The sequence below is a fragment of the Takifugu rubripes genome, chromosome 10 (genome assembly GCF_901000725.2).
Source record: "Takifugu rubripes chromosome 10, fTakRub1.2, whole genome shotgun sequence".
NCBI classification, from domain to species: domain Eukaryota; kingdom Metazoa; phylum Chordata; class Actinopteri; order Tetraodontiformes; family Tetraodontidae; genus Takifugu; species Takifugu rubripes.
The window spans coordinates 11,695,972-11,715,808 of NC_042294.1; the positions used below are offsets into that span (position 1 = coordinate 11,695,972).

Below are 19,837 nucleotides of genomic sequence, written 5' to 3' on the forward strand. Positions count from 1 at the left end.
GGCGTCACTGTCGCGGCTCAGTCGGGCTCACATCTGGACCATCAGAACCAGATCTGCTGTGTCTAGGATGAGGAACATCTGGTCTCGGACCTCTGACTCGGTACCGTGTAACGATGCTTTTCTGCCCCCTCAGATCTTCCAGGTCGCCTACGTCATCATCAAAGCAGCGAACTCTCCTCGCCCAGGTCAGCTGTCTGTCTGCGCGCCTGTCTGTCTGCGCCTGCCGACCCTGTCTGACCGTCTCACACCTCTCCAGGTAACTGGATCCTGGAGCGCTCCCTGGACGGGGTGACCTTTGACCCCTGGCAGTATTACGCAATTAGCAACTCCGAGTGCTTGTCCCATTACAACGTCACCCCGAGACTCGGACCTCCGACCTACAAGAGGGACACGGAGGTCATCTGCACGTCCTACTACTCCAGACTGAACCCTCTGGAGAACGGAGAGGTGAGACGGGCGTCTCCAGCTGTCTCTCTCTCGCTCGCTCATCTCGCCTGTCTCTCCTCCTCAGATCCACACCTCGCTGATCAACGGCCGCCCCGGAGCGGACGACCTGACGCCCGAGCTCTTGGACTTCACCTCGGCCCGTTACATCCGACTCAGGCTCCAGCGGATCAGGACGCTCAACGCCGACCTCATGATGCTGAGCACGCGGGACCCCCGAGACATCGACCCCATCGTCACACGGAGGGTGAGACACGCCAGACAGTGGTGAAGCTCACACCTGGGGGCCTACGAGGCTGGTGTGGGTCACCTGATCCCGTAAACATCTGCACTCGTGCGTCTCCTGACGGTCGTTCACGTCGTTCTTCTACTTGTTCCTCAGTATTATTACTCCATCAAAGATGTGTCCGTGGGTGGAATGTGCATCTGTTATGGCCACGCCCAGAATTGCCCCTTGGACCCGGTCACAAAGGTACTGCCGCACACCTGTTGACTGTACGTCTGTTCACCTGTTTAGCTGCAGTTACTCACCTGCGCTTGATCACCTGCTCCAATATTCACCTGCACACCTGTTCAGCCGAACATTCTGCCGCTCATGCCTTTGTGTTCACCTGTACACACCTGTGTGGGGGGTTAACCCTAACTCCTAACCCTTGTCCTGGTCCTTGTCCTCGTCCTGGTCCTCATATTAGTCCTTGTCCTAGTCCTCATATTAGTCCTTGTCCTTGACCTTGTCCTAGTCCTCATATTAGTCCTTGTCCTTGTCCTAGTCCTCATATTAGTCCTGGTCCTAGTCCTAGTCCTTGTCCTTGTCCTAGTCCTAGTCCTCATATTAGTCCTGGTCCTAGTCCTAGTCCTTGTCCTAGTCCTCATTTTAGTCCTTGTCCTCGTCCTCGTCCTAGTCCTCATATTAGTCCTGGTCCTAGTCCTTGTCCTTGTCTTTGTCCTAATCCTAGTCCTAGTCCTCATATTAGTCCTGGTCCTTGTCCTAGTCCTCATATTAGTCCTTGTCCTCGTCCTTGTCCTAGTCCTCATATTAGTCCTGGTCCTAGTCCTAGTCCTAGTCCTCATATTAGTCCTGGTCCTAGTCCTAGTCCTTGTCCTAGTCCTCATATTAGTCCTTGTCCTCGTCCTCGTCCTGGTATCAGGGGATAGAGACATGAGACAGAACCTGGCGCCAAACTGGACTTCATGTTGCTAAATTGATGCTCTGATTTTTCAAATAATTGTGAACATCTTAGTTTAGTCCAGAGTGACTGAACTAACCTGGGTGCAGTCACCTGTGTATAAGGCAACGATCTGTTCACCTGAACGGTGACGGTGATGTTTGCGTGTCAACAGAAACTACACTGTGTGTGCGAACACAACACCTGTGGAGAGAACTGTAACGAGTGTTGCCCTGGTTACCATCAGCAGCCATGGCAACCAGGAACGGTTCGTGAGGGAAACACCTGTGAAAGTAAGAGGACACAATGGATCACAGACGATAAAAACAGACGACACTTCTGCTCATGTGTGGCGCCGTCAGTGAAACACCTGTGTCTCTGTCACCTCTGTCCCCCAGAATGTAACTGTCACAACAAAGCAACCGACTGTTTCTACAATCAGACGGTGGCCGACCTCTCTCTGAGTTTGAATATCCACGGCGTCCGTCGAGGGGGCGGAGTCTGTGTCTCCTGTCTACACAACACCGCCGGGCTCAACTGTGAGAGCTGCACTGATGGCTACTACAGACCTGCTGAGGTGATACACCTGATTACTGCGGGGGTGCTTCACCTGAATACCTTTACAGGTGTGAAAACTGTGTGTGTTTTGTGTGTGTAGGTCTCTCCGTATTCAGACTTTCCGTGTGTTGCCTGTAACTGTGACCTGAGAGGATCAGAGTCACCTGTGTGCTCCAGGGACGACAAGCATCCGGGTAAACGAAGCTGTGCACCTGTGTCCGTCCGCGTGCGTTGACTTGTCCGGCTGTAACGGGCCGTGTTCCTGCTGTGTGTGTGTGTGCAGGTCAGTGTGTGTGTAAGGAGGGTTTCGCAGGTGAACGGTGCGACACCTGTGCGTTTGGATACAGAGACTTTCCCCAGTGTGTTCGCTGTGAGTGTGACGCTGCTGGCAGCACCAACGCGGACCCCTGCAGACCCTGCACCTGCAAGGTGAACACACCTGGTGGGGGCGTCCCGGCCAGACCAGGCGTCTGACACCTGGTGCTCATCAGGTGATCTGTTGCTCCTCAGGTGAACGTGATGGGAGCCCACTGTGATCTGTGTAAACCCGGATTCTACAACCTCCAGGAGAAGAATCCGCTCGGCTGCACCGACTGTTTCTGCTTCGGCGTGTCCGACGTCTGTGAGAGTTCTGCTTGGTCCACAACTCAGGTGAGCGTGATCCACCTGTGCACGAGTGCTACACCCTTTCAGCAGGTGCATCCGGGTCCTGATGTTCTTCGTTTGTTCAGGTGCTTCATAGAGATGCTTGGCTCCTCCCCCGCCCGGCTCCTCAGAACATTACAGTCCTCCAGGACAATGATTTACCCTCACCTGGAAACACTTCCTCTGGCCACTCCCACCAGGACGTTCTGCTGTGGGATGCACCTGACGGTTTCCTTGGTAACAAGGTGAGACACCAGAATGGGGTTATTATTCTGCAACATGGCAACAGGAGGAACGAGGGACTCTTGTCCGCCCGTCCGTCCCTCCGTCTCCGTCCATCCGTCTCCATCTGTCCGTCTCCGTCCCCCCGTCTCCGTCCCTCCGTCTCCGTCCCCCCGTCTCCGTCCATCCGTCTCCGTCCCTCCGTCTGTTTGTCCCTCCGTCTCCGTCCATCCGTCTCCGTCCCCCCGTCTCCGTCCCTCCGTCTGTTTGTCCCTCCGTCTCCGTCCATCCGTCTCCGTCCCCCCGTCTCCATCCCTCCGTCTCCGTCCCCCGTCTCCGTCCCTCCGTCTCCGTCCCTCCGTCTGTTTGTCCCTCCGTCTCCGTCCATCCGTCTCCATCTGTCCGTCTCCGTCCCTCCGTCTCCGTCCCCCCGTCTCTGTCCCTCCGTCTCCGTCCCCCCGTCTGTCTGTCCCCCGTCTCCGTCCCCCCGTCTGTCCGTCCCCCGTCTCCGTCCCGCCGTCTCCGTCCCCCCGTCTCCGTCCCCCCGTCTCTGTCCCTCCGTCTCCGTCCCCCCGTCTCCGTCCCCCGTCTCTGTCCCTCCGTCTCCGTCCATCCGTCTCCGTCCCTCCGTCTGTTTGTCCCTCCGTCTCCGTCCATCCGTCTCCGTCCCTCCGTCTCCGTCCCCCCGTCTCCGTCCCCCCGTCTCCGTCCCCCGTCTCCGTCCCTCCGTCTCCGTCCCTCCGTCTCCGTCCCCCCCGTCTCCTCCCCCCGTCTCCGTCCCCCGTCTCCGTCCCCCCGTCTCCGTCCCTCCGTCTCCGTCCCCCCGTCTCCGTCCCTCCGTCTCCGTCCCCCGTCTCCGTCCCTCCGTCTCCGTCCCCCCGTCTCCGTCCCCCGTCTCCGTCCCTCCGTCTCCGTCCCCCCGTCTCTGTCCCTCCGTCCCCGTCCCTCCGTCTCCGTCCCCCCGTCTGTCCGTCCCCCGTCTCCGTCCCTCCGTCTCCATCTGTCCGTCCCCGTCCCTCCGTCTCCGTCCCCCCGTCTGTCCGTCCCCCGTCTCCGTCCCCCCGTCTCCATCCCTCCGTCTCCGTCCCTCCGTCTCCGTCCCTCCGTCTCCGTCCATCCGTCTCACTCTCTGTCTCTTCCCAGCTGGGCTCCTATGGAGGCTTCCTGAACTACTCTCTGCTGTATGACATTCCATCGGACAATGAGGACCGCTCTATTCCCGCCCACTCTGACGTCATGATCAAGGTAACTTGGGAATAACGGAGACTGTGGAAAAAGTTTCCTGTCTCCTGCTGGGACGTAAATATTCCTGGATGTTGGTGGCTTATCTGTGGTCATCTCTGTCTCCAGGGAAACGGTCGTGCTCTACATTCCATCCCTCACTTCCTCTTTGTCTCTCCTCTTGCTGAGAGTGTGGTTGCCATAGTGATGGTTGACGGGCAGTTCAGGGATGTTCAGTCAGGCGACCCCGTGAGCCGCGATGAGCTCCTGTCGGCCCTCGCCGACGTTACGACTCTGACCGTCAGGGTCGGTCTGAACGCCACCGCAGATGGACCGATACGGTGAGAGCGGTGACGTCACACAGGTGCATCTGTTCACCTGCGGAAGCCTCGTAACACTCGTCCTTTCCTGGAGGACTACAGCGAGCGGCCCACGATCAGATGATTTCAGCACCGATTTGGTCAGTGACGACGGGCAAAATGCATTAATCAATATTTGTCATGTTGCCATGGCCTCAGTCTCAGCTGGATCTCCCTGGACGCCGCTGACCCGGGCCCAGGTTCTGCCCTGGACGCCGCTGACCCGGGCCCAGGTTCTGCCCAAGAGGCGGTCGCCGTGGAAAAGTGTGAATGTCCGTGGGGTTACACCGGCACTTCCTGTGAGGTCGGGGCTGCATTTATAACTAGCAAAATATTCTTGTGTGGACAGTCAGTTAAAATGTAATCGTGTTTAATCTGACCCTGTGTGTGTGTGTGTGTGTGTGCGTGTGTGTGCGTGTGTGTGTCTTAGACGTGTCTCCCGGGGTTCTACAGAGTGGGCGGGGTTTTGTTCGGAGGAAACTGTATGCAGTGCGAGTGTAACGACCACGCGTCAGAGTGTGACATCAGTGGCGACTGTTGGGTGAGTTTGAGTCCAGAATCTCAGTGATCAGGTGATCAGTGATCAGGTGATCTGTCGGTGACATCGTCCGTCCGTCCATCAGGGTTGTACACATAACACCAGCGGTCCTCACTGTGAAGAGTGTCTCCCTGGTTTCTATGGCAACGCCACAGAGGGGACAGCAGATGACTGCCAGTTGTGTCCTTGTCCTCTGACAAACCCGTCCAACAGGTTGAAAACTTAAGTTTCACTGTCACGTGTTTTCATCCCACGATATGGGAAAAGCCCATGTCCATGATGGGATGTGTGAGGGCTGCTCATTGGATGAAACGCTGCCTTTCTTAGTTTCAGTCCCACCTGCGTGCTGGAAGGGTCAGGAAAGGTGGTGTGTGACCAGTGCCAGGAGGGACACACAGGAAGCAACTGTGAAAGGTGACAACAACTAAACCCACCCCAGGCAGCCTTGGCAGCCCTCGTCACGCCGCTCTTTCCCTTCCTTCAGGTGTGCGAGTGGTTTCTATGGTAACCCACGGGCAGCCAATGGCACCTGTGTGCGCTGTGATTGTCACGGTAATGTGAACGCAAGTGAGGCGGGACACTGTGACGTCATCACCGGCGAGTGCCTGCGGTGCCTTTTCAACACCGGCGGACGCCACTGCGAGGTCTGTCAGCCCGGTTACTATGGAGACGCAGTGCTTGCCAAGAACTGTCAGGGTGAGACGTGCACAAACACAATCATGAAGGCCTCGGTGGGCTTGATGGGTAAACTCCGTCTTCATGAACTTGTTTAAAAGGAGCGCGAGTAGAATGTTGGAATGTTGGAATGTTGATCTTCTAAAATCCAGATTAGATTAAACCTCTGACCTTTTTCATTTGTGGTCACCTGACTAAAGCGATGACGCAACATCTCAAACTGCAGCCTGATCATTGATCAGTCGGAATCTACTGTCCAGCACGATCCCTATGATCAAAGGTCGGTAGGGAGGCGTGGGCGGGGCTTGTCGGCCTGACAGGTGTCACTCTCCCCTCAGAATGTGGCTGTGACGTCAACGGCGCCCCCTCCAGTGTGTGTGACGTCACAACGGGTCAATGTCTTTGCAAGGAAAACGTGACAGGACGCACTTGTGACCAGTGTCAGGTAACGAACGCTCACACGCACAAATGTGTGTCGGTGACCGCGTGTGGTGTATAAAATGGTCCAATATGCTTTTAATTCTTTGAAATGTGAATAAATTCATATTTCACATGATATCCACAGAGCAGTGTTATCCAGCCCTTGTGGTTGAATTGTTTTGGGACGGTTCTTGACTTCATAAGATGAATTAACTCCACTGCTGCTGATGTCCATCAAATTCATGCTGGAAGCTAATCTGGATTTATCGCCTCATGTTCCCAGTCGGGCTTTTTCGGCCTCCGCAGTGAGATGGGCTGTCAGCTCTGTGGCTGCAACCAATCGGGATCGCTGTCTGAGTCATGTGACGAGCAGGGCCGCTGCCCGTGCGTGAAGGGTGTGGGGGGAGACAAGTGTGACCGCTGTGGTCACGGCTACTACGGCGTGGACGTCAGCAGCTGCAGAGGTAGTTAGCTTTGGCCTCGCTGATGTTTGGCTATCGTCTCATCTCTGATTGGTTGTGGACCTTTTCTTCCCAGCATGCAACTGTGTCGACACGGGAGGGAACTGTGATCCCCAGAGCGGGGAGTGCATGTGCCCCGCCTTTACAGAGGGACCCAACTGCAACAGATGTGAAACTGGATACTGGGGTCACGACCCCACAACTGGCTGCACGGTACAGGACACAAACAGGGAGAACTTAAAAACCACCCACTAATTGATCGTTTGTCTTTCCAGCCGTGCAGCTGCAGCAAGGACGGAAGCTCCGCCCCTGACTGTGATGCGACCAGCGGCCAGTGTTGGTGCAGGAAGGGGTTTGGTGGCCGGTCATGTGACCACTGTGCCGCTGGGCACCATGGTTACCCGTCATGTTTACCATGCGGCTGTGACCTGGCAGGAACTGATGAAAAGTTCTGCAACACGACGCTGAACACGTGTGACTGTCTGGACACGGGAGTGTGTGTGTGCAAGGTGATGTAAATGTGTGTGTGTGTGTGTGTGTGTGTGTGTGTGTGTGTGTGTGTGTGTGTGTGTGTGTGTGTGTGCGCGCCCTGCTGTAACAAATGGGTGTTCTTCAGGTGGGCGTGTCTGGGCGCCGCTGCGAGGAGTGTGTCGCCGGCCGATTCGCTCTGTCGGTGGACAATCCCGATGGCTGCTCTCCGTGTTTCTGTTCGGGGGTGAGCGGCGACTGTGAGGAGCAGGGGGGGCTGATCCGACTACCGGTGGGTGCTGCAGACAGGTGACACGCTAACGGACGCATCAGAACATCTGGCTAACCCCCTCGCCGCTCACAGGTCACTCTGGACCAGTCTCCTGGCCTCTTGTCAGTGGTTAGTCAGTTGAACTTGCAGGGTGTCGTGTCTGGAGTTTACCAGCAGGGCGGCGACATGCTGCTCGACACCAGGCACCTCAACACCAGTGGCTGGGCTGGCCCACTCTACTGGAGACTGCCCCCCCAGTTTGAAGGCCAACAGGTACGTCGGTGAAATCACTTCCCTTCAGGAACAGGCAGGATGTTGAGCAGCTGTGCTTTAGTCGTTCACCTGATCGCACGTCTGTGTCGTTCACCTGATCGCACGTCTGTGTCGTTCACCTGATCGCACGTCTGTGTCGTTCACCTGATCGCACGTCTGTGTCGTTCACCTGATCGCACGTCTGTGTCGTTCACCTGATCGCACGTCTGTGTCGTTCACCTGATCGCACGTCTGTGTCGTTCACCTGATCGCACGTCTGTGTCGTTCACCTGATCGCACGTCTGTGTCGTTCACCTGATCGCACGTCTGTGTCGTTCACCTGATCGCACGTCTGTGTCGTTCACCTGATCGCACGTCTGTGTCGTTCACCTGATCGCACGTCTGTCTCTCATAGCTTCTGTCCTACGGCGGCTCCTTATCCTACATCATCACCTTTTATGCTGAGGATGGCGCTGGGCTGTCCAATCAGGAGCCCCAGATCATGATAAAAGGTGGGACCCTCAAGAAGATGGTGATATACATGGACGTGGTTGCCCCTAGCAACGGCATTAGGACAAACCATGAGATCAGGATGACGGAGGTACAGTTACAGGAACCACAGCAAGAAAACCGGAGAAGCTGGATTAATTAGCTGAAATGTTTCTGGGTCTGTTACAGCACAAGTGGAAATACTTTAACTCAGTGTTGGAGACGTCGGTGGGTCGCTCGGACTTCATGTCCGTCCTGGGCAACATCGAGTACGTCCTCATCAAAGCGTCTTACGGGAGCAGGCTGCAGCAGAGCAGGTACAGGTGCACGCGGGCATGGGTCCCACAGGTGACCCTCAGAGTGCTGGGATAAATGTCTCTTCATGCACAAGTAATTAAAACAACGACACATGTGATATATTTAAGCACAATAACGCACAGATGAAGGGTGGAGATCATTAAGCCACACCCCCAAAGGTCACATGACAGAGTGGGAGCGCATCCTCGTGAGCCATTCCTTGTTATTCTCGACAGGATCTCAAATATTACCATGGAAACGGCGCTGGAGAACGAGGACGGGTCAGAGGTCGGCGGGGACATGGCAAGATCGATCGAGTCCTGCATCTGTCCCACGGGATACACCGGACTGTCCTGTCAGGTAAATGTCCGGATCACGTGATCCCTCGCCTGCTCCCCGCTCACCTGTGTTCCTCTCTGCCGTCCTTTAGGACTGTGCCGCTGGATTCTTCCGTCAGCCGCTGTCCGAGTTGTCACCTCAGAGTCAAAGGTTGATGTCGGTGCGTCCGTGCGTTCCGTGTCGCTGCAACAACCACAGCGAGAGCTGTGATGCAGCGAGTGGAGAATGTCAGGTGAGACACGGCTAACACCACGTCTCCACCTTCTCCTGGTGTCTGTGAGGAGTCTCCACCTTCTCCTGGGGTTTTGGTGGAGTCTCCACCTTCTCCTGGTGTCTGTGTGGAGTCTCCACCTTCTCCTGGTGTCTGTGTGGAGTCTCCACCTTCTCCTGGGGTTTTGGTGGAGTCTCCACCTTCTCCTGGTGTCTGTGTGGAGTCTCCACCTTCTCCTGGTGTCTGTGTGGAGTCTCCACCTTCTCCTGGGGTTTTGGTGGAGTCTCCACCTTCTCCTGGTGTCTGTGAGGAGTCTCCACCTTCTCCTGGTTTCTGTGTGGAGTCTCCACCTTCTCCTGGGGTTTTGTGGAGTCTCCACCTTCTCCTGGGGTTTTGGTGGAGTCTCCACCTTCTCCTGGTTTCTGTGTGGAGTCTCCACCTTCTCCTGGGGTTTTGTGGAGTCTCCACCTTCTCCTGGGGTTTTGGTGGAGTCTCCACCTTCTCCTGGTGTCTGTGAGGAGTCTCCACCTTCTCCTGGTGTCTGTGTGGAGTCTCCACCTTCTCCTGGGGTTTTGGTGGAGTCTCCACCTTCTCCTGGTGTCTGTGAGGAGTCTCCACCTTCTCCTGGTTTCTGTGTGGAGTCTCCACCTTCTCCTGGGGTTTTGTGGAGTCTCCACCTTCTCCTGGGGTTTTGGTGGAGTCTCCACCTTCTCCTGGTGTCTGTGTGGAGTCTCCACCTTCTCCTGGGGTTTTGTGGAGTCTCCACCTTCTCCTGGGGTTTTGTGGAGTCTCCACCTTCTCCTGGGGTTTTGGTGGAGTCTCCACCTTCTCCTGGTGTCTGTGAGGAGTCTCCACCTTCTCCTGGTGTCTGTGTGGAGTCTCCACCTTCTCCTGGTGTCTGTGAGGAGTCTCCACCTTCTCCTGGTGTCTGTGAGGAGTCTCCACCTTCTCCTGGGGTTTTGGTGGAGTCTCCACCTTCTCCTGGTGTCTGTGAGGAGTCTCCACCTTCTCCTGGTGTCTGTGTGGAGTCTCCACCTTCTCCTGGTGTCTGTGAGGAGTCTCCACCTTCTCCTGGTGTCTGTGAGGAGTCTCCACCTTCTCCTGGTGTCTGTGAGGAGTCTCCACCTTCTCCTGGTGTCTGTGTGGAGTCTCCACCTTCTCCTGGTGTCTGTGAGGAGTCTCCACCTTCTCCTGGTGTCTGTGTGGAGTCTCCACCTTCTCCTGGTGTCTGTGTGGAGTCTCCACCTTCTCCTGGTGTCTGTGAGGAGTCTCCACCTTCTCCTGGTGTCTGTGAGGAGTCTCCACCTTCTCCTGGTGTCTGTGTGGAGTCTCCACCTTCTCCTGGTGTCTGTGAGGAGCCTCCATGTTCTCCCTGAGACTTGCAAACGTGTATGTTGACTGTTTTAATCCCCTGCAGCAGTGTCAGCATCACACCAGCGGGTGGAGCTGTCAGCAGTGTTCCCAAGGGTATCACGGGAACGTTAGCGGCTCCATAAGTGACTGCTCTCTTTGCGCCTGCCCCCTGAAGGACAACAGGTAAAACTTTTGCGGAGCTTTTCCCCGTGTGGCTTCTGTTACTGACGTCTCCCTCGGACTCCACGCAGCTTCAGCCCCACCTGTGTGTCGGAGGGAGTGCTGGGAGACTTCCGCTGCACAGCCTGTGTTCCCGGATACGAGGGGAGATACTGTGAAAAGTAAGAACACTGGTGCTGGTTTACTGTCAGCTTTGGCTTCTAAACTAACCTGTGGACCGACTGTCGTCCTGCAGGTGTTCCGTCGGTTACTATGGTAACCCCACTTTGCCAGGCGGCGTGTGTTCACGGTGTAACTGTTCTGGGTGGGGTTCTCTTCAGCCGCTGTGTGACCAGCTGAATGGGAAGTGCGACTGTAAGGCTGGTGTCAAAGGTCAATCATGTGACCAGTGCGAGGACAGACACATCCTGCAGGAAGGAGAGTGTGTGTGTAAGTGTGTGTGTAAGTGTGTGTGTGTGTGTGTGTGAGCGACGACCCATCGCAGGTGTGACCGTATCATCATGTCTGTACATTTACCTCCAGCGTGTGAGGACAACTGCACCGGTGTGATGCTCAACGACCTGGAAGACTTGGACGACCACCTCGCCGCCGTCAACATCAGCAGCTTTGTTGTGGCCTCGTACCTTCGGTTAGCGGCGCTGGAGAACCAGACCAGAGGCGTCCAGGTGACTGTGCAGCACCGCCCTCTGCTGGAGACGCAGCGGTTCGGCCATGACACGTGTGTGTGTTACAGGCGATGGCGGCGGAAAACACTTCAGCCTCTCTGCAGCTGAGCGGCCTCGAAGAGCAACTCGGCCTCATGAGCCTCGACCTCGGCGTCTTGCTGCAGCTGGTAAAACAACGTTTAGAAAACGCAACCTTGGTTCTGAAGCCTGACGCAGAACCTTCACTCTGTGTTTTCCCTAAACTAGGTGGTAAATATGTCTGGTGACCTTCAGAGACTGGACACATCTGCTCAGGACACCATCCATCAGGGCTCACAGCAAATCCAGAACATCAACATCCTTCAAGACAAAGTGCAGGGTACAAAAATAAAAGACACATAATATATATGTTTAAAAAGACACCAATGAACCTTGTGTCCAGCTCTTCAGCAGGAGGCCGAACGCCTGAATGCGACTGCAGAAGAAGAGCTGACGACAGCCAACAGAACACATCTGCTGCAAGAACTTGAGTTGATGTTGAGAAGCATGAGAGTGACCAACCTCACCGCTGCCAGCAGCCTGGCCAATCAGGAGCTCCTGTGAGGTTCCCGGGTTTCTTCCAAATCACTTTTTAATTTTGACGAAGCTCTAATAAACTCTGCTCCTGCAGACGCGCCACATCTGTCCTCTCCCTGCAGTCGGACCTGCTCTCCCGCAGGGCCGCAGTGGACGACGGCCTCCGCCACCTTTCGACCTCCCTCAGCAGTAACAGCGGAACACTGCGCCACCTACAGGCACAACTGAGCGGCGCCACACAACAAAACATGCAGACACACGTGCTTCTGGAGGTCCTGCACAACCTGACGCAGCAGCACCAGGTAACACACACTCACACAGGAAAGAGGATCTAGAGGAGTCTGGATCCAAGCACCACTGTTTCGGTTTGGACTGATGATCGTCACGATGCCGTCTGTCAGTCTGTCCAGCAGGACATCAGCCAGGAGCGCCTCCTGGTGGCGGGACTGATGCAGGACACTCAGCTCGTGCTGGGCGACAGCTTCAGCATCATGGAGGACCTAACCAACACCACCTCGGTAAGACCGTCACACCACACCCGCACCTGTCATCGCACGCTTCATGATGACACCTGTGTGTGCAGCAGGTGGAGGTGTTTGGCAGTTACCTGGATCAGTGGAGCCCCCTGCTGAGGAAACGGGTGGATGGTTTGGTTGGTGGTCTGAAGATGACGGATTCCCTGGAGAAGGTCTACCTTTCAGAGAAACACGCCCAGCAGCTGGACAACGACGCCCACTCCCTGCACAGGTGTGTGTGTGTGTGTGTGTGAGTGTGTGTGAGAGTGTTTGGTGGTCATATCTCTCTTTCGTCCCTCAGCTCGCTGCTGTCTGTGTATAATGCGTCTCAAAATGGCAGCCAGCTGCTTCAGGGGGGGAACAGCGGCGTCCCGGAGCAGGTGGAGGCGCTGCGGCAGGAGGCCCTCATGGCCGACCGGTCCGCCCGGCTGCTGTTCAACGCGGTGAGTGTGTTAGAGCTTTGGGTTTGATTGAGTCCCGCTGGGACATCGTCAGTTACTGTCGGAATTGGTTTGGTCCAGACGGTCCAATCAGAACCGCCCCTGCCAGAGGAGAGCAGGACTCGCCTGAACATCAGCGCCGCTGTTTTGGAAACCTGTCGACAGATCGGCGCTTCATCCGCAGGTCGGTTTCATCGCTTTTGAATATGCACCCGCTTCTAAACCCTGGGAAAGTAGTGCCCTCTGCTGGTCATCACCATCGGACATTCATGGACATTCTGGTTTTTTGCTTTCAGACTTGCAGATGAACGTCTCCATGGTAACCAGCAGACTAGGATTATTTAAAGAAAGCTTCCAGAAGTTCGGTCTCCTATTTCATCATTCGATCACAGAGCTGCAGAGCCTCTCAAATGGTGAAACATCTTTTTGGGCTGCACAACAGGCCGAAGCACTGGTCGTTCATTAAGTCGTTAATTAATTAATGTCATTAGGTTCACTGACCGAGCTGCAACAAGTTCAGCTGCAGGCTGCAGAAGCAGACTCCAGGCTACAGGGGGCGCTACTGAGGCTACAGAAACTCAGACAGCAGCTCCAGGATTCTTCCTCTGCAGTGGAAAACACCAGCAACACCGTCACAGAGACCCAGCAGCTCACAGCCCTCACACACTCCACAGGTTAGTCAGCAGTTTAAACCAGGTCACCCACCCATTTAAACCGGGTCACCCACCCGTTTAAACCGGGTCACCCACCCATTTAAACCGGGTCACCCACCCGTTTAAACCGGGTCACCCACCCATTTAAACCGGGTCACCCACCCATTTAAACCGGGTCACCAACCCATTTAAACCGGGTCACCCACCCATTTAAACCGGGTCACCCACCCATCACGTGGCCGTAACACTTCCTGTGTGTTCAGTCGATCAGGCGCGTCAGAAACTGGGCGAGGTGGAGCGTCGCACAGAGCGCCTTATCGACCAGATCAAGCCCCTGAGCATGCTGGGAGAAACGATAAACAGGAACCTGTCTGACATCAGAGAGCTGATCAATCAGGCCCGAAGACAGGCCGCCTCGGTAAACACACCCTCCATCCCACTCACACCCTCCATCCCACTCACACCCTCCATCCCACTCACACCCTCCATCCCACTCACACCCTCCATCCCAGGGACACCCTCCATCCCACTCACACCCTCCATCCCACTCACACCCTCCATCCCACTCACACCCTCCATCCCAGGGACACCCTCCATCCCACTCACACCCCTCCATCCCAGGGACACCCTCCATCCCACTCACACCCTCCATCCCACTCACACCCTCCATCCCAGGGACACCCTCCATCCCACTCACACCCTCCATCCCACCCTTCATCCCACCCTCCATCCCACCCTCCATCCCACCCTTCATCCCACCCTCCATCCCACCCTCCATCCCACTCACACCCTCCATCCCACCCTCCATCCCACTCACACCCTCCATCCCACCCTCCATCCCAGTCACACCCTCCATCCCAGTCACACCCTCCATCCCAGTCACACCACCCGTATGAATGAGTGAATCTCACCCGCTGGTGATGTTGCCTTCTCCTTGGTGCCAGATTAAGGTGGCGGTGCAGGCAGACAGAAGCTGCGTGCGCTCCTACAGGCCACAGTCCGAGTCCAGGAACTTCAACACGCTGAGTCTTGTCTTGAGGACGTCCAGTCCAAACAACCTGCTGTTCTTCCAGGGCAGCAACACCACGGTAGGTCCCTGCACGGCTCCAGAGGGCAACACACCGCGCTCCGTATCGGACCGGTTCCTGCCTCCAGTGCTCATGTACCTGCTGTCTTCATGGCTTGGGTTCAGGTGGACTTCCTGGCTCTGGAGATGTATCGTGGGAAGGTGTCTCTGCTGTGGGATCTGGGTTCAGGTAGCACCAGACTGGAGTTTCCCGGACTGGACATCACCAACAACAGATGGACCAGAATCAACGCCACGCGGTAAATAGGCCCCCTCGCCCAGCAGGACGTTCCCCTGGTGACCGCTAATGATGTTTCTGGGCTCCCTGTTGTTGGGTTCCAGGTTTGGGGCTCATGCGTCTCTGTGGGTTCATCAGCTGGAGTCGGACTCGGAGCCCCTCCCTGCAGTAACGGCCACCTCCCCGGGTCCCGCCAGGATTTTAGACACGGACAGAAACTCTTGGCTCTACATTGGTGGACTGGGAGCTCACGGACAGGTAACACTTGCGAATGGAGACACCTGGACCTGTCTGTGTGCAGCTAATGAGTCCGTCTGTGGTGTCAGAGGCCGGCAGCCCTGCGCTCCACCACATTCCAGGGATGTCTGGGCGAAGCGGCCTTGAACGAGCGGAACATCGGCCTCTGGAACTACCACAGAAGGGAGGGAGAGTGTGGAGGCTGCTTCAGCAGGTAGGTGGTGGGGGGGGGCGTTCCCAGGCACCCTCGTGCCTCCTCGGTCCCGTTAGAACACCATCACCAGTCACTCCCTCCTCCTCTGGTTCCCTCAGTCCACAAACGGAGGAGACCTCCTTCCATTTCGACGGATCCGGATTCTCTTTGGTCCAGAAGCCTCTACGGGCGACCTCCACCTCCATCGTCTTGCTGTTCAAAACACTGTCACCAGGGGGGTTACTGTTGTACCTGGCCTCCAACAACACGGTACGACACACACACACACACACGCACACACGCACGCACACACGCACGCACACACACACACACACACACACACACGCACACACGTGATGACAAGGTTCCAGACCTCAGTCAATTTTGACCATCAGACTCACTCATCTGTCTCTTCCTGTCCTCTCAGAGGGACTTTCTGTCCATCGAGCTAGTAGAGGGGCAGGTTCGCCTGACCTTTGACCTCGGCTCAGGTGCACTCGTCCTGACCTCCAGCAGGAAGTACAACACTGGCGTCTGGTACAAGATCACGCTGCAGAGGAACAAACGTAAAGGTACCAGTACGGCTGTAGAGGTCCGGCGGCAGTTTGGGGGCGGGGCTGAACCAAACTACCGTGGCTGTTGTCGCGGTAACGTGCATGTTCCAACGTTTCCGGGACAGGTTACCTTTCCATCATGGCTGCTGACCAGTCGTCGGAAAAGGAGGTGTTGGAGGCGGAGTCTCCCGGGCTGGCGTCCGACCTTAACCGCTCCGACTTTGACCCCATCTACATCGGAGGACTTCCTGCCTCCAGACCCATCAGGTTGGTGCTTGTGCTTGAGAGCGAGGGCGTGTTCCACCTGTCTGCCTCTTCCTACACTCGTCTGTCTGCTCGTTAGGCGACAGGTGGTGTCCAGGGCTTACGTGGGCTGTATAAAAAATGTGGAGATCGCCCGGTCCAACTTTGACCTGCTGAGAGACGCTTTTGGCGTCAGGAAGGGCTGCGTTCTTGAGGTAGTACGGACATTTGTTCTTCCTGCCAGCGTTTCCCTGGTTACCATTCCAGCTGTGACTTCACCGTATCCCATCATAACCCCTCCAGGCCCTCAGGAGCGTGTCGCTGTTGACCGGCGGCTTCGTTCAAATGGCTCCTCGAGCTCTTGGACCAGAGGTGGAGCTTCTCTTTTCCTTCTCCACCAACAACCGGTCAGGAATTCTGCTCGCTGCCGTCACCGACGACCACGTTCAGAGGCGGGTAGGGCGGAAAGTCGTGCATTGGGATTTGATCTATGTCATTAGACCACTTACCGATCCCTGAATTGCTGGTTAACCTGCTTCGTGCCTCTTCCCCCCCCTCTGGGATGTCCAGCGCTTCCTGTCCATCCACCTGGCCTCAGGTGCGGTGGAGGCCGACATTGGTGAAGTGGGAGGAGCCACACAAACCGTGACAGTGGTGAAACCTAAGGGAGGATTTTTTAGCGATGGTCTGAAACACTCTGTCATCGTTACCGTCAACAAGAAGTACGTGTTACCATGGAAACAGACCTGTCCCTCACGCATGTGATTGACCAGTATTGCTCAATATGTCACCTGTCTGTCTCACAGGACCCTGTCCATACAGGTGGATGAGACACACCTGAAGTCCATCCCTCTGTTGCCGGGCAGATTTTCTAATTTGTCTCCAGCCTCATTTTTTATTGGTGGAGTACCTGTAGGGGCGGGGCTCCAGCTGCCCTCCAGGCTGCGGCAGATTTCTTTATCCTTCAGAGGCTGCATCCAACACCTGGTGTTAGGAGGAGGAGCGTGAGTGTCCACACACACACACACACTCACACTCACACACACACACACAAGTAGTTCTCTTGTTGTGAGGACTTTCATAGACATAATTCTGCAGCTCCCAGCTCTAACCATCACAACCACCCCCCCACTCTGATGTGTGAGTGGATGACTCTCACTCACTCGTCCACTCGCTCACTCACTCACTCACTCACTCGTTCACTCACTCACTCACTCACTCGTTCACTCACTCACTCACTTGTCCACTCGCCCACTCACTCACTCGCACACTCACTCACTCACTCGTTCACTCACTCACTCGTCCACTCGCCCACTCACTCACTCGCACACTCACTCGTTCACTCACTCGTTCACTCACTCACTCGTCCACTCGCCCACTCACTCACTCGCTCACTCACTCGCTCACTCACCCACTCACTCACTCACTCACTTACTCGCTCGCTCGCTCGCTCACTCACTCACTCCCTCCCCACTCCCTCCCCCACTCCCTCACTCACTCCCTCCCTCTCTGCTCAGGCTCGTTGACCTCTCAGGAGCGTTGAGGTATGAGGGGGTGACCCTGGACAGCTGCCTGCTGGAAGAGGCGGCCAGGGGGGCGGTGCTTCCTGATGACCCGGACACAGAACCAACCATGGACCCGGTCCGCCTCCCTGTGGTACCGCCCACCCCGCTGGGTGTCCTGCCCCCAGGCGCTCTAACGGTGATTGATGTCTTTCATTAATGAGTCTCTGATGTGTTTGCTGGTAATTGATCGTTATTGATCAGGCTTTGATCAGTAGTTGATCAGGCTTTGATCCTAATTGATCCGTGTGGTGCAGTGTGCAGCACAGGTGGACTCCTCCTTCCTGCCCTCCGCAGCTCAGTTCGGTTTGTCCAAACACAGTCACATGACGTTCCTGATCAACCCCGGCGCCCTCAGGAAAAGGTGAGTGTCCGTTTGGTTCTGGGCTCGGTGGCGCCGGTCCGCCTGGATCCACTGAACCCACCCAGATCCCTTCAACTCCGCCCCGTCTCCTCAGTGTGTCTCTGAAGATATCGGCTCGGACCCGATCTCCGGACGGCCTGCTCCTCCTCCTCTCCGACGCCAAACAGATGGACTTCGCCGTCGTCAAACTAGCGGGGGGGAAGGTGACGTTGTCAGCCGACCTGGGGAAGGGTCCCACCTCCGTCACCTCACCTGTGTCCATCACTGACGGACTCTGGCACACTGTAAGTCACCTGTGTGAGGTCACACCACCGGGTCACCTGTGTGAGGTCACACACCACCGGGTCACCTGTGTGAGGTCACCTGTGTGAGGTCACCTGTGTGAGGTCACACACCACCGGGTCACCTGTGTGAGGTCACCTGTGTGAGGTCACACCACTGGGTCACCTGTGTGAGGTCACCTGTGTGAGGTCACCTGTGTGAGGTCACACACCACCGGGTCACCTGTGTGAGGTCACCTGTGTGAGGTCACACCACCGGGTCACCTGTGTGAGGTCACACCACCGGGTCACCTGTGTGAGGTCACCTGTGTGAGGTCACACCACCGGGTCACCTGTGTGAGGTCACACCACCGGGTCACCTGTGCGTCTTCACCTCTGTACCTGGGCTGTTGCAGGTGAGCGCCGAGGTCAGCCGCCGCTCGCTCGTCCTGGCGGTCGACGGTTCAAAGCCCGGCTCGGCGTCCATCAGGGGGAACCAGCTGGACGTGGACAGGCGCCTGTACCTGGGGGGGCTGCCGCACGCACACGCCACCAGGAGGATTAACGTAGGCGTCCCCGACTCGGTACCAACGGGTCCAACGGGTCCGTCCCGTCCCGGCCTCACCGCTCCCTCCTCTGCTTCGCAGGTCAGCAGCAGCTTCCAGGGCTGCGTTCGGTCCGTCCACCTGAACGGCGCCGTGTTGGATCTGACCAAACCGGCCTCGCGCCACAACGTCACTTCCTGTTTCACCGATGACCAGGCAGGAAGCTACTTCGACGGCAGCGGACACGCCCTCTTCAGTGAGTCCGACACGCCGGGTCAAATGGATCCCGCTGTGGTCGGGTCACATCTGAGCCGTGTGTGTGTGTGTGTGTGTGTGTTTCAGTGCGCGATGGCTATAAAGTCGGATCCGATGTTTCTGTATCTCTGGAGTTCCGGACCAGCCAATCAGAAGGAGTGTTTTTAGGAATTAGCAGTGCCAAAATTGATGCCATCGGACTCGAGATGATCAAAGGACAGGTGAGCAGCTGTGTGTGTGTGTGTGTGTGTGTGTGTGTGTGTGCACTAAACGAGCGCTTTTCTCCAGGTGGTGTTTAACGTGAACAATGGCGCCGGGAGAGTGACGGTGCGCTCCGTCGGTCCGATGCTGTGTGACGGCCGATGGCACCGCGTCCTGGCCAGGAAAACCAAACACAGCCTGAATTTACAGGTGGATGGGCGGAGCTACATCACCCCCAACCCTTACCCACAATCCACCTCGGCTGAGACGAAAAACCCAGTTTACCTGGGAGGCTACCCTGGTGAGCGTTCGTCTTCCTTGTCTGCCGACAGTTACCTGTCTCTCTTTACCTGTCTCACCACCTGTCTCTCGCCACCTGTCTCTCTTTACCTGTCTCTCCACCTGTCTCTCTCCACCTGTCTCTCTTTACCTGTCTCACCCTCACAGTCGGGGTAAAGCAGAACTGCCTGTCAATCACCACCCGGTTCAGAGGTTGTCTGAAGAAGATACAGCTCATTAAACCGCACCTGAGCGATACGCTGGACCTAAGCTCCGCCCACGTCCTCTCAGGTGTCACTCCTGACTCCTGCCCTGTAGGCTAGTGTCACCTGTGTCGCAGGTCACAACTCTAACCCTGGTTGGACGTTTAACACCTGTTTTAGCAAACTGTCCATTTTTTTGACATTTATCATTAAACACATTAAAGCAAATGACGCCTGTTT

The 19,837-nt window shown here is 56.3% G+C and overlaps 1 protein-coding gene and 1 long non-coding RNA gene across 6 annotated transcripts in view; one reads left to right on the top strand and one right to left on the bottom strand.

Moving 5' to 3' along the window:
* lama1 (laminin, alpha 1) overlaps nt 1–19,825 on the top strand; it is a 21,405-nt gene extending 1,580 nt beyond the window's left edge. Inside the window, exons 4-64 of one of the 4 annotated variants that reach the window (XM_029842712.1) lie at nt 134–185; nt 257–447; nt 512–691; nt 827–916; nt 1,786–1,903; nt 2,009–2,187; nt 2,269–2,362; nt 2,452–2,597; nt 2,679–2,819; nt 2,900–3,058; nt 4,179–4,280; nt 4,386–4,597; nt 4,775–4,919; nt 5,046–5,156; nt 5,239–5,366; nt 5,481–5,567; nt 5,638–5,849; nt 6,167–6,273; nt 6,532–6,712; nt 6,786–6,922; nt 6,985–7,218; nt 7,326–7,469; nt 7,542–7,721; nt 8,116–8,301; nt 8,379–8,506; nt 8,723–8,846; nt 8,917–9,057; nt 10,454–10,572; nt 10,641–10,730; nt 10,805–10,998; nt 11,092–11,234; nt 11,303–11,401; nt 11,481–11,592; nt 11,656–11,812; nt 11,884–12,091; nt 12,191–12,307; nt 12,373–12,536; nt 12,606–12,747; nt 12,826–12,928; nt 13,041–13,157; nt 13,236–13,418; nt 13,661–13,815; nt 14,342–14,485; nt 14,590–14,723; nt 14,806–14,959; nt 15,028–15,152; nt 15,251–15,401; nt 15,559–15,703; nt 15,811–15,952; nt 16,029–16,143; nt 16,232–16,399; nt 16,499–16,650; nt 16,735–16,932; nt 17,446–17,629; nt 17,748–17,854; nt 17,949–18,138; nt 18,531–18,680; nt 18,762–18,915; nt 19,002–19,135; nt 19,203–19,416; nt 19,563–19,825. In XM_029842712.1, coding sequence (XP_029698572.1) covers nt 134–185; nt 257–447; nt 512–691; nt 827–916; nt 1,786–1,903; nt 2,009–2,187; nt 2,269–2,362; nt 2,452–2,597; nt 2,679–2,819; nt 2,900–3,058; nt 4,179–4,280; nt 4,386–4,597; nt 4,775–4,919; nt 5,046–5,156; nt 5,239–5,366; nt 5,481–5,567; nt 5,638–5,849; nt 6,167–6,273; nt 6,532–6,712; nt 6,786–6,922; nt 6,985–7,218; nt 7,326–7,469; nt 7,542–7,721; nt 8,116–8,301; nt 8,379–8,506; nt 8,723–8,846; nt 8,917–9,057; nt 10,454–10,572; nt 10,641–10,730; nt 10,805–10,998; nt 11,092–11,234; nt 11,303–11,401; nt 11,481–11,592; nt 11,656–11,812; nt 11,884–12,091; nt 12,191–12,307; nt 12,373–12,536; nt 12,606–12,747; nt 12,826–12,928; nt 13,041–13,157; nt 13,236–13,418; nt 13,661–13,815; nt 14,342–14,485; nt 14,590–14,723; nt 14,806–14,959; nt 15,028–15,152; nt 15,251–15,401; nt 15,559–15,703; nt 15,811–15,952; nt 16,029–16,143; nt 16,232–16,399; nt 16,499–16,650; nt 16,735–16,932; nt 17,446–17,629; nt 17,748–17,854; nt 17,949–18,138; nt 18,531–18,680; nt 18,762–18,915; nt 19,002–19,135; nt 19,203–19,416; nt 19,563–19,717 — 8,928 coding nt within the window. In that variant the 3' untranslated portion in view covers nt 19,718–19,825. The remainder of the gene's footprint in view (nt 1–133; nt 186–256; nt 448–511; nt 692–826; nt 917–1,785; nt 1,904–2,008; nt 2,188–2,268; nt 2,363–2,451; nt 2,598–2,678; nt 2,820–2,899; nt 3,059–4,178; nt 4,281–4,385; nt 4,598–4,774; nt 4,920–5,045; nt 5,157–5,238; nt 5,367–5,480; nt 5,568–5,637; nt 5,850–6,166; nt 6,274–6,531; nt 6,713–6,785; nt 6,923–6,984; nt 7,219–7,325; nt 7,470–7,541; nt 7,722–8,115; nt 8,302–8,378; nt 8,507–8,722; nt 8,847–8,916; nt 9,058–10,453; nt 10,573–10,640; nt 10,731–10,804; nt 10,999–11,091; nt 11,235–11,302; nt 11,402–11,480; nt 11,593–11,655; nt 11,813–11,883; nt 12,092–12,190; nt 12,308–12,372; nt 12,537–12,605; nt 12,748–12,825; nt 12,929–13,040; nt 13,158–13,235; nt 13,419–13,660; nt 13,816–14,341; nt 14,486–14,589; nt 14,724–14,805; nt 14,960–15,027; nt 15,153–15,250; nt 15,402–15,558; nt 15,704–15,810; nt 15,953–16,028; nt 16,144–16,231; nt 16,400–16,498; nt 16,651–16,734; nt 16,933–17,445; nt 17,630–17,747; nt 17,855–17,948; nt 18,139–18,530; nt 18,681–18,761; nt 18,916–19,001; nt 19,136–19,202; nt 19,417–19,562) is intronic. The other 3 variants (XM_029842715.1, XM_029842714.1, XM_029842713.1) reach the window with 3 other exon arrangements.
* On the bottom strand, nt 8,345–14,410 carry LOC115251218 (uncharacterized). 2 transcript variants are annotated; one of them, XR_003889783.1, is made up of 9 exons: nt 14,309–14,410; nt 12,397–12,528; nt 12,107–12,289; nt 11,775–12,013; nt 11,502–11,573; nt 11,086–11,398; nt 10,780–10,976; nt 10,372–10,694; nt 8,345–9,116 (listed from the first exon to the last, which is right to left on the bottom strand). It is a non-coding gene; the product is annotated as an uncharacterized lncRNA (long non-coding RNA). The 2 variants fall into 2 exon arrangements; XR_003889784.1 differs by having other exon boundaries at nt 12,397–12,479; nt 14,309–14,407.
* Nucleotides 19,826–19,837: the final 12 nt, after the last annotated feature.